General features: G+C 45.3%; 1 protein-coding gene across 10 annotated transcripts in view; it reads left to right on the top strand.

Annotated features, from left to right (window-relative positions):
- Positions 1-15,493, top strand: part of SCML4 (Scm polycomb group protein like 4) — a 124,467-nt gene that overhangs the window by 96,192 nt on the left and 12,782 nt on the right. For 7 of the 10 annotated variants that reach the window (XR_009263187.1, XM_058734870.1, XM_058734872.1 and 4 more), the window contains 2 exons: positions 3,800-4,090; positions 13,841-13,986. Coding sequence is in view for 8 of the 10 variants with exons in the window: in XM_058734870.1 (XP_058590853.1) it covers positions 3,800-4,090; positions 13,841-13,986 (437 nt within the window). In the remaining 2 variants the exon portion in view is untranslated. Of the gene's footprint in view, positions 1-947; positions 1,786-3,799; positions 4,096-13,840; positions 13,987-15,493 lie in introns of those variants that run through there. The other 3 variants (XM_058734876.1, XR_009263188.1, XM_058734875.1) reach the window with 3 other exon arrangements.

Here is a 15,493-nt window from a genome sequence, read left to right as displayed (position 1 = left end):
CTGATGAGATATATGATTGGCAAGTATTTTCTCCCATTCTGTGGGTTATCTTTTCACTTTTTTTTTTAATGGTATCTTTCAAAGCACAGAAGTTTGAAATTTTAATAAAGTCCAATTTGTGTATTGTTTTCTTTTGTTGATCACGCTTTTGGTGTCAAATGTAATAATGCCTTGCCAAACTCAAGGTCATGAAGATTTATTCTTATGTTTCCTTCTAAGAGTTTTATAAATTCTTGCTCTTACATTTAAGTCTTTGGCCAATATTGAGTTGATTTTTTTGTATATGGTATGAAGTAAGGGTCCAATTTCATTGTTTTGCATGTGGATATCCGGTTGTTCCAACACCAGTTTGTTGAAAAGGTTTTTCTTTCCCCACTAAATGATTTTGGCACCCTTGTGGGGAATCAGTTGACATTGGTTTATTTTTGAACTCTCAATTCAATTCCATTGATCTACATGCCTACTCATATTCCAGCATCACACTGTCTTTACTATCATTGCTCTGTAGTCAATTTTGAAATTGGAAAGTGCGAATGCTCCATTTTGTCCTTTTCTCATGATTGTTTTGGTTAATCTTGGTCCCTCGAAAATTGTATGAATTTTAGAAACAGCTTGTCAGTTTCTACAAAGAAGTCAGCTGAGATATTGACAAGAATTACATTGACTCTATAGGTCAGTTTAAAGATTATTGCCATCTTAACAATATTCAGTCTTCTGATTCATGAACATGGGATTTTCCCCCATTTGTTTAGATCTTCTTTACTTTCTGTCAACAGTATTTTATAGTTTTCAGTTTTACGCTTCTTTTATTAAACTTATTTCCCCATATTTTATTCATTTAATGTTATTATAAATGAATTGTTTTCTTAACTTCATTTTCAGATTGTTTAATCTGAAACACAATTGGTATTTGCATATTGATCTTGTATCCTGCAACCTTGCTAAACTCGTTTAGTAGTTCCAATAATGTTTTAATGGATTCTTTAGGATTTTCTACATACAAGAGATAGTTGTATTTCTTCCTTCCCATCTAGGTGCTTTTTCTTTCTTTTTCTTACCTGATTGGGTTGGCTGGAACTTCCAGTAAAATGTTGAATAGAAGTGGTGAGAATAAGCATCCTTGTCTTTTTCTTGATCTTAGGAAAAGAAGCATCTAGTCTTCCACCATTAACTATGATGTTAGCTATAGGGTTTTTGTAGATGCTATTTCTCCAGTTGAGGAAGTTCCCTTCTATTCCTAGTATGTTGAGTGTTTTTATCAGGAAAAGACAATGGATTTTGTCAAATCTATTGAGATCATTGTACTATCTTTGTTTTTTTTATTCTATTTATATGGTATATTACATTAACTGGTTTTTAACTGTTAAAACAATCTTGCTTTCCTGGGATAAATCCTACTTGGTCACAGTGTATAAGTTATACTATATGTTATAGGATTTGATTTGCTAGCATTTTGTTGAGGATTTTTGTATCCATATTCATAAGAGATATTATTCTATAATTTTCTATTCTTGGAATGTCTTTGTCTGGATTTGGTATCAGGTTAATAGTGGCCTTATAGAATGAGTTGGGAAGTATTCCTTCCTTGTATTAGTTTGCTTGATCACCACAACAGAATACCACAGTCTAGTTGATTTAACAATAGAATTTATTTTCTCAGAGTTCTAGAGGCTAGACGAGTGAGATCAATGTGCTGTCAGGGGTGGTTTCTGTTGAGAGCGCTCTTCCTGATTTGTGAACAGCCACTGTCTTGCTGTGTCCTCGCATGGCCTCTTCTCTGTGCATGTATGTTGCTGGGGGGGGGGTGCAGGTGGGAGGAGAGGGAGAGGGAGAGAGAGAGAGAGAGAGAGAGCTAGTGAGCATGTGTTGTCAAATTAAGGTCCTACCCTTAAGACCTCACTTAACCTTTACTACCTTCTTGTATGTAGTCGCTTTGGGAGTTAGGACTTCAACATATGAATTTTAGAGGACACACTTTAGTCCATAACATTCCTCTTCTATCTTTTGGAAGAGTTTGTAAAGAATTGGTTTTAATTTTTCTTTAAATGCTTGGTAGGATCCACTCATGAAACCATCTGGGCCTGGGATTTCTTTGTGAGTAGTTTTGATTACTGATTCATTCTGTCTACTTGTTACAGGTTTACTCAGATTGTCTATTTTTTTTTTTTGAGTCAGTTTTGGTAATTTGTCCATTTCTTCTGTCTACATTCTTCTTCTATCTAATGTATTGGCATATGATTGTCCATAGTATTCCTTAATGATCCATTTATTTCTGTAAGATTGGTAGTTATGTCACCTCTTTCATTTCTGTTTCTGATCATTTGAATCTTCTTTTTTCCTTGCCCGGTCTAGCTAAAGTTTTTCAATTTTGTTATTGTTTCGAAGAGCCAGCTTTGGATGCATTGATTTTCTCTGTTGTTTTTTTAGTCTTTACTTATTTCTGCTTTAATCTTTATTTCTTTCCTTCTGCTTAGTTAGCTATAGTTTGCTCTTTTTTTCCCTAGCATCTTATCATGGAAGATTAGGTTATTATGTTGAGATCTTTCTTCTTTTTAATGTAATTATTTACAGCTATAAATTTTGCTTTAAGCACTGCTTTAGCGACATCCCATATGCAATGACTTTTATTTCCAGACAAGATCCATATATTTTCCAACATATAAGAATTGCTAGTTGCCCTAATAAAATCAAGTCTTAATCTTTCATTATCTACATTATGGGAGGAATCCATAATGAAGAAAACATCTGGGTCTTGTGGCCTCAAATGTGTTACCCCATTGCCAACCTTGGAGGATCCACTGGTTTTTGTTACTCTAACAATTTTCTTTGTGCATGTCAAGATCTGTTTTGACCATATGTGGTATAAAGATGATTACTGATGGGACCAGGCACATGTGATCTTGTCTGGGACTGGAGGGACTAAAGACAAGGAATTCCTAGAATATTTTTCTTTTTCTTTCTATTCCCATAATCCTCCTGAACTTTCTCCTTAAAAATAAAACAAAACACCCCACACCATTTGGCCATAGGTATAGCTCACAGAGTTCAACAGGGAGTTCAAGCTTTAAAAGTATAGAAAATTGTGATTTACTTGAGCAAAAGGGAGCTGATGATGAGGTTGGCTGACTCTTCAGCAGCTTTACTCCCCCTGCACTTTTGATTGGCTCTTTATCTCTCAAATGCAGGTTATGGGGAGGACCGTGGGGCCAATAAGATCAGCATTTTTGTCCCCAGCTTGTTAGCTTTGGAGGAAGGACAGTACCCTTCTGTGTATTGAGACTAAAATTGGGGGGGGGTGGAGGGGGAAGCACCATTGCCCCTGTGTCACCACCCAGGCCAAAGTGATTCTCCTAACTCAAGGGCATTGTAACTCTTGCTTGATTTCTCCAAAGCATCCTGGGCCAAGTGAGGCTAGCAGTGTTAGTGGGCAAGAGAAAAGAGTGCAGGGAGAATCAGACAAGCTAGTAGCGACTGCAGGAGAGGTAACACCATGGAAGGAGAAACACCTTTGAATTTTACTTCCAAATCACCAATAACCAAATTAATCCCTTTTTCTTCTGAACACGGAAGGGGCACATCTCCCATCTGTTCTTTGGGATATGCTTTGTTGGTGAGACAAGTGTCTCAATCTGCTGAGAGGTGAACTATTTGGGATTATGATACGGGGTGCATTCCTCCTCATCTCTCGTTCCTACAGGTAGCGGCACCCATGCCACTGAGGAAATGTTTGCCAAGATTGTCAGGTAGCCCCTGGACTTGCTTTCTGATCTCTGCTTCTCTGTCCTGCCTTCTTGCTTAGCAAAAACAGTCACCACTGAGGAGTGCCTGGCGAACCCTGTGGGCATGAACCGCTACAGCATGGACCCCTCCGCCTCCACCTTTAGCCACAGGGGCTCCTTGCCCACCTCTTCCTCGCTGTACTGCAAGAGACAGAACTCTGGAGATGGCCACCTTGAGGGAGTCTTGGCCACCACTGCCAGTGGTCCCCGCTCCAGCCCCATGTCCTCTGGAGGCCCCTTGACACCTGGGCTGAGGCCCCCAGGCTCCAGCCCCAAGAGAAACAGGACCCCTCTTGAAGGAAACAGATGTGGTAATGTAATGCATGCTCTGGCTTCCCCATGACTTAATCTCCTATGCCCTTGCTCTGGGATAACTGCATGTAGGGGGAAGGGGGTGGCTTCAGGGGGAACAATGCTATCTGAATATGGAACACTGGAAAATTGGAAGCCCTTTCAAGAATTTTTGTTGTTCTTAAAGGCAGCTAACTTCAACTCTTGACCATAAGTAAAGAAAATAGTATATAAGAACAGGCGAGGCTGTAGGAGTAAGTAGATTCCAAAATGTACAGTGGCTCAAATGCAATAGAAATTTATTTTATTTTTTTGTTCAAGAGTCCAAGGTGGGTGTTCTTAGGTTGTGGATGCATCCCGATTCAGGGACTCAGACTTTGTCCATTCTGTGGCCCTGCTATCCCCTATGGCCTCCATGCCCCAAACACCTACTGGGTAGAAAGGGAAAGAGTGAGTGAGGAAGGCACATACTCTTCCCTAGAGCTTGAGAATGATGCACGTCATTTCCACTCACATTTCATTGGCAAGAACTGGCCATTATGCCACACTTAACTCTAAGGGAATCTGAGAGATGTAGATCATCTCTGTGCCAGGAAAAAGAAGAACTAGATGTCAATAAAGCATCTTTTCTTGCATAGTGGGTGACATTTGTAGGACACAAATACATGGGCAGAACCAGAGTTAAACAACATTTCCTTAATGCTGGTTATACTACCTTGTGATACCTTGTTGGGATGCAATGCATGAAAGTGCTCTCATTCTAGGGATAGCTTGGTATCCATTGTTTTTTTAAATCATTTTCAAGCTTCAGTATTTCATTAATGAACAAAGGCTGTAAAGCATAGTGGATAATCCATGGAATATGGAGCCAGATGCACTGGGCTAGAATCATGGACCTACCACTTCCTGACTGTATGACCTTTTGCAAGTCTGGGTTTCTCGGTGCCTCAGTTTCCTCACCTGTAAAATTAGAATGATAACAACAGCATCTATCTCATAGGTTTGTTGGGAGGATTAAATAAGTTCACACGTGTATTTAGTGTCAGACCGAGGACATGGTAAAAGCTCGATGAAGATTAGCTGTCACAGATCACGTGAACACATCTCTCACCCAATCACAGCCCAGCAGCTCTGCACCTGAAAGCTGCTGAGGAGAGGAGGCCCCAGGCTGAGGAGTTAGGGAGTCTTCATCTTGCCCCTCTGGAGCCTCCCAATGGGTTGACCGTCTTCTTTGACAAGTCACATTTTTGTTCGGAGCCTTGGATCTCTCAACCAGTAGCCCTGAGAAGCCACAGTGATGAGCTAGTTTGTATGATCCAACATCCTCCATGTTTTCCCCTCAAAGACCTCCCCCATCTCACACAAGCCTCTCCTGGCTGAGGATAGATAGAAAGGCAGGCAGGAACGCCTTGAGCAGAAGGCAGTTCTGAGGAGCAGAGTACAGAATCCCTCAGCCACAGGGGTCTTGCCAAATGTAGAGGCACCCTGCAGACTACTTCCCAACATTGTCACATAAGCCATCAGCCATGCAGAAGATTTGAGTGGGCAGAGCCCATTTTCCAAAGGAGAGAGACATTGTTCTACCTGATTTTTAAGAACGAAAGAAGAGAACAAGATTTGGCACAAATCAACATCTTAAAGTAAATGAGGGGCAGCGTTTATTTCCTAGGCTTATCCCCAGAGTTTTTGTAGCACCCGGCATGTAGTAGTTCAATAAACATTCATTATCTCTGTGTCCCCTACCATGATGCCAGTGTCCTCATGTTGCCCCTGGTTGTCAAAACACTCCTCTTGGTGCCCCTCTGCCTTTTAGCTGTCTCTTCCTGTCAACCTCTTCTCCTCAACCCAGTTCCCATTTGCTCAGGGTGATTGCAGGTCATCGCCTGATTGAGTTGACTCATAATTCTACGAGTGTTGCCATTTTTTAAAAAGGAGATATTTACCCTGTCTTCTGGTCAAGTTGGTGGAGTATCAGGCCCGATGTCGTAAGTGTAGGATTTAAGCAATAAAAGGATGAAAAGAACTTCTATCACTACCTGAAGAATTGTCTGCTCCATCCCAGTCTATCTGGTACCCCTGGATGAGGGGAATCTTAGATCCTTCAAAGGGATCTCAAGGTAGCTTCCCTCCCACCCTGGGATGCCCTCCTATCTATCACTCCCTCAACAACTCTCTTGTCCTTCATTTTCGCCTCCTCCCCAGCCCTTTGTTCTCCAGTTAGCTGTCTGAGGGGGTCTGCCTGAGGGGTGGTCCAGACGCTTCCTGGGAACCAACTCTGGGAGAACCCTCTCTGTTAGAGCTCTGGTTAACCCCCCAGGAGGTCCCCACTCACTCAGGGTTTTGCCTCTTAGGATCTTGGGTAAAATCAGAGAGATGGAGCCCACCAGTGCCTGTTACCTTCCTCTCCAAGCAAAACACTAACTGTACCCTGAATACGGATTGCCTCTTTCACTACTTAGAAATATTAGTGAGAACTTTGATGCCCTGAAAATCAGAGTTGTCCATAATTAGCTGGACGCTTTGGGGCTTTGGGATGTTCAAAAATCACACACTCACCCACCTAGCTTCTTCATTTTAGCTGCAAAATGTAATGGTAGAAGTTCATTATTGAGCCTCTTTAGTATACTGAAGAAAAAAGAAAATTATTCACCCTTTGTAGGCACATTAACTCGAATGCTCCAAAGATTCCTTTAACCAGTGTGCTAAATGGAAACAGATACCAGAAAGCCAGCCAGCTATGTCCACTCTAGCATCAAGATGTAGGAGGGCAGTGCCAGCATCTCTGAGAGAGGTTTCCACTGCTGCTTCCATCTCATTGGCCAGAACTTAGTCACATGGCTACCAGCTGCAAGGGAAACTGGGAAATGTGATTTTGTTCTAAGAAACCACGATCCCAGCTGGAAATCAGGATTTCTGTTATAAAGGAAGCAGTGCAAAAAAAAAAAGATATTGAGTAGGTGACCGAGAGTCTCAGCCACACCTCCCAATTAGAAATGTTTGTTCCTTCTGATTCCTTCTGTAGCACTTTGTTCTCTCATCTCTAGGACTTTCTCTTCCCTGTCCCACAGTAGGAACCAGACCCTCAGCTTTGTGAGGTCCCTTGCTCATATCAAAATCCTCCATAGCCCCAGAATAGGAGCCTGCTTGCTTGAGGCACATACTAAATAACTATTTATTGAGCACCTACCAAGAGCCAGACACTTTCCATACATTATTTATGACTTCTTGCAAGTTGTATTTTATGATTTATTATAATATGTACATATTATTATAGTAGATATTATTATATACAAGGTACAGATAAAGTGAAGACCAAGATAAGGTCATTCAAGTGTTGAGTCAGGATTTCACTTTAACTGGCTCCAAAGCCTGTGTCTTTCAAAATTACCCCAGGGATTTCCAGACTTTCAGTAGGCTTCAGGGGGTCCCTTCGAAGCTCTAAGGGATAGGGAAGAGGGGATGGGAGCAGTCAGGACTCCCAACACCCTGCCCTCTTTAACCAGGGCCTCTTAACATTTGCAGAGCGGGGTTCTATGTATGCTTTGCTCAAACAAAGTCCGTGCAGCTAAACATATCTGGAACCCATGGAGATAAACTGTGCTGAATCGAATGGCAGTATATTAAAGTAGGAGAGGAAACCATTGGCTTCCTTACCCATTTGTCACTTAACTGCCAGTCTGAGTGCTTGCTGTGGGCACTCTGGAGGGTTATTAAGTTTGCCCTCCACCCTGGGAATTGCTCAGGATTGCTCTGGAATTGCTTCCCAAGTGTAAGTATTTGGTTGGAAGAAACCATACCTCTTTAGGAGGGTTTGACCTAAGTCATAAACCCTGGAGGGGACCTAAAAAATGATTTTCCCCTGTGGTGCTAATCAAAATGGTTTAAAATCACAGAATCCAGAGAACTGCATGAGGCTGCAGGCAGGAGGGTAGATATGGATGACATGACAAATTTCTCAGCCTTCTCTTGTGAGTACTCCCCCTGCCCCCTGCTGTCTTGATAGATCATACCTATAGCCCCTGCCAGTGGATTCTGAGGGGATGTATTCACAGGACACATTTCTTTGGTTTTTGCGGATACTCAGGTAAAAATTTGAGAGCTCTTCCCCATCCAACATATAAACATCTTCTCCCACCCAACATGCAAGCATCAAGAGCTATAAAGTTTTCAGATAACAAAAGCTTCCTAACTTTTGCATCAAATAGGACATGCTGTAAAAGTCCCAACCACAATTAGGTCCAAGTTTCAGAATCAAGAAAGAATGAAAATAAAGAAGAAAGTAAAGCTTCCATAGGGTAAGGTGTTGGGTGATGGACAGAGAGACCATCCAACCAGAAAATGAGAATAGGGACAGCGCTCTATGTGGAGGGGTTGACGTGAGCAAAAGTGTGGCAAGGGCTTATTGATTCCAGGGAAAGAAGAGAGTTTGAGCAGAGATGCTGAGGGAAATCACCCTGGGAGATTTGGGGTCCACTTCGAGCAGACTGAGCTTTCATCTGTGGGAACCAGACATTTCTGAACAGGGAGGTAAGCTGATGGCCATGGACTTTAGCAAGACAAACCTACTGGCCATTATGGAATGACACATCATAATAATAGGAAGCATAGTAACTACCTTTTGATTAATTCTTACTGGTTAATGCTTCACATCATCCCATTTAATCCTCTCAACATGGTAGGTGTTTGACAGGCAAGGCAACTAAGTCTCAGACAGCTTTTGCTCCATCTCAGCCAGCAGATACTTACTGAGGACACTATGCCAGGGGCTCGTCCCAAGTCTAAGGATGGAGCTGTGAGCAAGACACATGTGGGCCCTGCTCTCTGACAGTGTGCAATTCCACAGAGGCAGACGTTAACAATATTGCACAAACTTCATTACAACAGTGACTATCCCTCCAAGGAAAAATATGATGCTATGGGAGGATCAGCTAGGGAGGGGTCACTAAGCCTGCTCCAGGGAGGTGGGAAAAGCTTCCTGGAGAAGTGACAGTGGAGCCAGCTGGACAGGGAAGCAGGAGCTGGCTAGGGAAGGACAGTGGGGAGGAGTGGCTGGAAGCTTCCTGGCAGCGGTCAGATTGCTTGCCCAGAGGTCGCATGTCTGTGGTGGTAGAGAAGGATCCAGCCCAGTGTGGCCTCATTTTAGGCCTTTGGTCTCTCCTGTCTCTCAGGGCATCCTCTCTTCTCATGCAGCATGTCAACTGGTCTTGAAAGAATAAAAGAAAAATCTGATTAAAATTTGAGGATTGGTCAGGTGCTCTTCTGTCTCCTATCTCTCTGGCCTCATACATTCTTGAAAATTCTTACCATAGAAATAATGAAACACAACACTGTTTTAAACTACCTGATGCTACCCAGATTGTGGGCTAGGCTGGGCACCTCCCACACTCCTCATGGCCTTGTTTCTAGGAAGGGTGCCTTCTACAGGGACCAGGTCACTAGGAGGAGCTGAGAACAGATCTACCCTTCCCTGGCCTTCACCCCCATCCCCTCCAACCCAGATCCAGCGCTAGAGATGCCGAGAGGGCCAAGGGGACTCAGAGAAACCTGAGGAAGGACACTGAGAGGTCCCTTTTGGACACCGATGGGCTTCCCTTCAAGATATTCTTTATCAGGCTCCAGCCCAAAGCCACATACTTGATTCTTACGATACTCTTGAGCAGCAAGATGAAGAAACTAAAGCCCACGGAGAATGATTTGGGCCAGGAAGGGCTACAAGCTTGGCCGTTGGTACTCTACTCAGTGTGCATTGCTCATGGACACACTGATAAGACTTTCTGATACACAAGAAGGTGACTCCCCGGGTGTTGTGCGGGACAAACCACAACCATATCAGAGGCAGAGGAACCTTAGAGATTCTTCCCAACTCCCTTATTTCACACCTGAGAAGTACAAAGACACTCACACGGCTGGTGGGTGGTAGGGATTTTGACTCCCGGCTCATTGCTCCTTCCGTTCCTCCATATGACTCTATTGTTAGCTCAAAAGTTTTCTTTGAAATATGAATGAGCAAAAGGAAATTATGCATGTGGTTGTGGGCAGGTATGAGACACAGAGATTCAAAGACAGCCGTGCAAGTCCCTGTGCCGTGAAAATGCCCGGGCTTGCTTTAAACACTGATTCGTAGGCATTTATTCCTGGTGCACGCGAGATCAGCTTTAGAAACAACCCCCACCTCCTTCACCTACACATCCATTCACAACTGGGTTTCACTCTTCACCGAATCTGGCAGCTCTAGTGAAGGGACATGACATACACAAAGTTCTCTGACATGGAGAATCCTGCCTTCCCATAAAGGCGTTTGGCGAGCACTTTGCATGCCCTGGTCCCTTAGGAACGAGATTCTTTTCACATCCATCATGTCTTCCTGCTGTCCAATCACATCCGCCTGGCCTGGCTGTGTCAGGCCGGATCCATCTGTCTTCCTGACACCTTCACAGCCACTGGAGGGGGGGTAGCGTATTTATTATCTTTGTGAGTACAGACCACTGCAAAGGCTTTACAAACCTGCCACTGGAAAGTTCCATTTCTCTTCCTTCTAGAGCCAGTTTATGTGCTTTGGATCTTGAGCAATTCCCAAGGTGTGGCAGGCTTCCTGCTGCTCTCTGTCTTGTATGACTAAGAGACCCCCTCAGAGAGGCTCCCGAGCCAGGCCCGGCTGGTGCCATTTCATCCTGGAAAGGTGAAAAATGCCCACAGCAAGCACCGGGGCCACTCTCCAACTGGGCCGCCTCCTTCCACAGCCATCACCTGGAGAGCCTCCTCAGTCAAGATGATCCCTCCCCTCTTGCTCAACCCTTGGCTGTGACCACTAGGAAAGTTGTGCCCTGACCTTGCTCAAGGAGCTTGGGCTCCCAGGGATGATGCTATGAATTGGTCTGGTATTCTTCCTTCCTGTCAGATACAGGAAACTTGATTTGACCTCTGCTCTGATCACTCTAAAATCATTCTTGGCACCAAAGGCTTGCAGCCTTTGTAATCAGAGCATCTTTTATCACCCTGATTACCACCGAAGCACCGATGGAGCAGGATCGAGGGCGAATATGATTTCTGTGATTCCTCGTCCCCATGTTGAGTGCAGATGTCTTTAAATGCAGTGAAATCATCTCAAACAAACATGCATCCGCATTCAGACGGCTCCGGGGTGCACTAATAGTTTCCCGGCAAAATGCCCTGTGCCAACCCACGTTCGGGGACCCTCCCAGGTCCGGCAAGGAAAAGGCAGGGAAAATCTCAAAGCAAATCCAGTTCTCAACTGAACCATTATGGTTTTAGGGCACACTCGGAAATGTGATGTTGTACTTTGCTCAGCACTAATGGACAGCTGTGCACTTTTCGAGCATGTTAAAAAGAGGAGCCAGAAAGAGAGAGCAGAGAACCACTGCGCCCCGAGACTGAAAGGGGGAAGTGGAAGTGAAGGCTTCTGGACTTTTCACATAGAATTATTCTGTAGGGAGGCTGCTTCATTGTTCAGAGCCTCCACTTTCTTTGGGCCTGAAAATAGGATTAAGGATTACCTCCTCAAGTCCTTTATGTGAGTTATCTATACTGTTCCTACAAAATATATTGATTCATTTTATACCTCCTGAGCCCATATTTGCAAACACATTTACTTAGAATTGTGGAGGAGTCAATGATCATAAACCCCGTAATGAGAGGATCCTGTTTTTCACCAGACACTTTGCCCAGGACCTGGTACAGAAGAGATGCTCAGTAGATGTTTGTGGAATGAATGGGATGGGATGGGGGGAGATGAAAATGATTGTCCTCGAGAAATTTAAATCTAACTGGAGGTTATAGACACGCGTAACTGCAGTATAAGGTGGAATGTGGAAAGCATCTTGAGAACAAAGATGTGGGGGTTAAAGGCAGAGGAATGTGATGTCCAGATGGCAGGACACAGAAATGCTGCCTATGAAGGGGTCTGCCTGGGTTTTGATGGCTGGTGGAGCTTCTGTGGAAAGGAGGGAGGGTATGTGCTTGTAGAGAAAAGCCAAAAGCCCTGGCTAAAGATGGAGAAGGGAAGCTAGGGAGACATTCTGTCAGTGTGCCCGGATGGGAGTGTGCAGGAGGGCAGTGGAGGCAGGCAGGGTGTCTCCCCTCTGTGGAGTGCCTGATGCATGGTAGCCCTAGGGCTTAGGCCTAATCCCATTTCAGTCTGACACTTGCCCTTCCTAAAGGACAGTGTTGCCATTTTACAGCTAATGAGCTGAGTCATGGTCAAATTGGTAGCAGTGGGTGGCTCCAGGGTTTGTTCCTAGGTCTCTCTGGCACAAAAGCGCTTCCCCTCTGTCTCAGAAGGAAAGATGTTATTATAAGAGAGTCCTTGACCTTGAGCTAGAGTATGGACTCTGGAGTCAGTACATAGGCAAGGGGCACAGACAGGGTTGGGTCTACAGAAGGCATTGAGGCAGTAGACAGTTTTGCCCAGAAGGAAGAGAGCCCAGGGCAAGGATACCCACGGAACCCATCGCAGGGGTTTGGGTAAGAGGATCTCCGATAGGGGCAGCAGGGTGGGAGGGAGGATCCAGTGTGAGAGGCATCTTCCTAAGAGCTTAAGAATAATTAAATGTGGGGCGCCTGGGTGGCGCAGTCGGTTAAGCGTCCGACTTCAACCAGGTCACGATCTCGCGGTCCGTGAGTTCGAGCCCCGCGTCGGGCTCTGGGCTGATGGCTCGGAGCCTGGAGCCTGTTTCCGATTCTGTGTCTCCCTCTCTCTCTGCCCCTCCCCCGTTCATGCTCTGTCTCTCTCTGTCCCAAAAATAAATAAAAAACGTTGAAAAAAAAATTAAAAAAAAAAAAAAGAATAATTAAATGTGGGGAGCTAATAAGGGGCAGTAGAAGGAGAGGTAGAAGTAGAGACATCACTGTGGTTTCAGAAACCCGACGGCTGGGAGGAGAACCTGGTGCTGGAGAAAGAGAAGGAGTTAGTTTGGGACATATGAAAAAAGTCAACCTCTAGATATGGCCAGGCATTCGATTCGTTACTTTTTTCCTCCTTTACTTGTCTCGTACCTTTTACTCTGCCGTGTGGGGGATGCATTTAAGGAATGGTGCAGGTCATGCAATAATCACGTATCAAGGACCAGCTCGGGACCAGGCACAGGATTGGACCCTTTGCTGTCAAGGAACTCTCATGCTAGTAGGGGAGACTGGGGCAAGTCCTCTGAAGAGCAGGGGGCCATGGAGGCACTCTCTGCCTGGGGCAGTGAGAGGATGTCTCCTTTCTGCACATGCAGAGAAGAGGCGCCTCTCACAGCGGGATTCCCGGCACTGGCGGCACAGACCCAGAACGAGGACCAAAATGCACCTCGGTTCTCCTAGTCTTTATGTCTCGGTGTAACCAGGGGAGGCAGAAAGGATCTGAATTCTTTCTGGCCTCCTAGCACTGTAGGGGCCAGTTTGGACGTTCAGCTTAGCAAGCCTTCTCTGGTCACCCGGCTAAGGAGGTCCAGGGCTCACTGAGACAGAACTGAGCAGGAGGGTTTTTTTAAAACTAACATGGACCAGAAGCACAGCCTGTTGAAGGAGATCCATTTTCTAACGCTTTACTCCGTGGGAGAGCGGAGGTCATTTGCAGGGATGGGAGGGTCTGCCTCCAGAAGTGGCCTCCCCGTGCTGCAGGCTGTCTCTCCCAGCCTTTCTCTGTCACAGGAGGTCACTCAGGCCACAGCCTTGGACTAAGAGCCAGGTGGGGGCAGGCAGCACCAGGTAGGCACTGAGGCCATCATCCCGGCGTCTAATGTTCTCCTTGTGTGTGCTCACCCGTCCAGCCTCAAGCCCTTCCCCAGACGGACAGGATGCCAGGCGGCCCCGGAGCAGGAACCCCTCCACCTGGACCGTGGAGGATGTGGTCTGGTTTGTGAAAGACGCTGACCCGCAGGCTCTGGGGCCTCACGTGGAACTCTTTAGAAAGCACGTGAGTACTTGCACATGGTAGGCCCGGCCTGGGAGGGGGACGGAGGCGGGGGTGGAGGGAGCATGGAGGAAGGGCGAGGTTCAGGGAGCTGCAGGCTGCAGAGGGGGACTGGTCTCAACTAAGCCTTGGGCCACCACTCAAGGGAGGCCAGATGGAACCACAGGCTTCTCACTTCGTTTTGTTTTTAAGAAGGGGTATTTGTCCCATCTGTTCCCTCATTTCGGCTGTTATTAGGAGTGCCTGTTTTCCTGCCCATCCATCCGTCTGTCTGCACATTCAACAGACATTTATAGCACACCTACAATATGCCGGGCAAACTGTAACCGTGCCTAATAGTCTAAGCTGCTTTGAGGGTTCAATGAGAAAATGCACGTAAGGTGTTCAGCACGGCACCTGGCTTATAGTTAGCCTTCAGGTAGCAGGTATTCTTAGAAGGGAGATTCTAGAATATATATTTAAGAGATTCTGAAATATTATAAATATGGTAAATAAAAAAAAAGTAATAATTAATACTTCATCTGCCAGGCTTACTATGTCAGTTTTTCATTGCTGCTAGAACCAATTACAACAAACATCTAGTTTAGAACAACGCAGATTTATTATCTTACAGTTCAGTGGGTCAGGAGTCTGACGGGTCCTGGCGGGCTGAGATCAAGGCGTCTGCAGGGCTGACATTCCTTTCTGGAAGCTCTAGGGAGAATTGGTTTCCTTGCCTTTCCCAGCATCTGGACCCACCCTCATTTCTTGGCCTGTAGGCCTCTGCCCTCATCCTCAAGTCCAGCAACATCAGGCGAGTCCTGCCCAGGCTGCCGACTCTAATTCTGTCTTCTGATTTCTTCTTCCGTTTGTAAGGATCCTTGCGATGATGCTGTCTCTCCCACCCAGTAATCCAGGATACCCTTCCCCCCCACCCCCATTTTAAATCCAGCTCATCAGTAGCCTTAATTCCCCCTTACCAGGTAACCTCACATACTCACAGGTTAGGGGAGTAGGACGTAGACATCTAGGGGGGAAGAGAGGGAACATTATTCTGGCTGGCCACATTTACCATGATATTCTCCTTCTTGTCTCTCGCTTTTGTTTGGTGATTCTGTCATAGAAACCATACTCTCAGATCTGGGGAGACTTCTGCTCTAACCCAACACTCACATTTCATTAGGGATATGTATATATATATATATATATATATATATATATATATGTATTTATTTAAGTTTATTTATTTATTTTGAGAAAGACAGAGATGGCATGAGTGGGTGAGGGGCAGAGAGAGAGGGAGAGAGAGAATCCCAAGAAGTCTCCACACTGTCAGCATGGAGCCTGATATGGGGCTCATACTCCACAGGGACCATGACCTGAGCCAAAACCAAGAGCCAGACACTTAACTGACTGAGCCACCCAGGCGCTCATTAGGGATATATTTACCATCGCTGGACAATGGGGCCTTGAGAGCAGGGACCATAGACTGGGTTATGTTAAGACAGATCTGGGTAGGAGGAGTCTGGCT

The sequence above is a fragment of the Neofelis nebulosa genome, chromosome 6, assembly GCF_028018385.1.
Source record: "Neofelis nebulosa isolate mNeoNeb1 chromosome 6, mNeoNeb1.pri, whole genome shotgun sequence".
NCBI lineage: Eukaryota > Metazoa > Chordata > Mammalia > Carnivora > Felidae > Neofelis > Neofelis nebulosa.
This window is presented reverse-complemented; position numbering and strand designations above follow the sequence as displayed.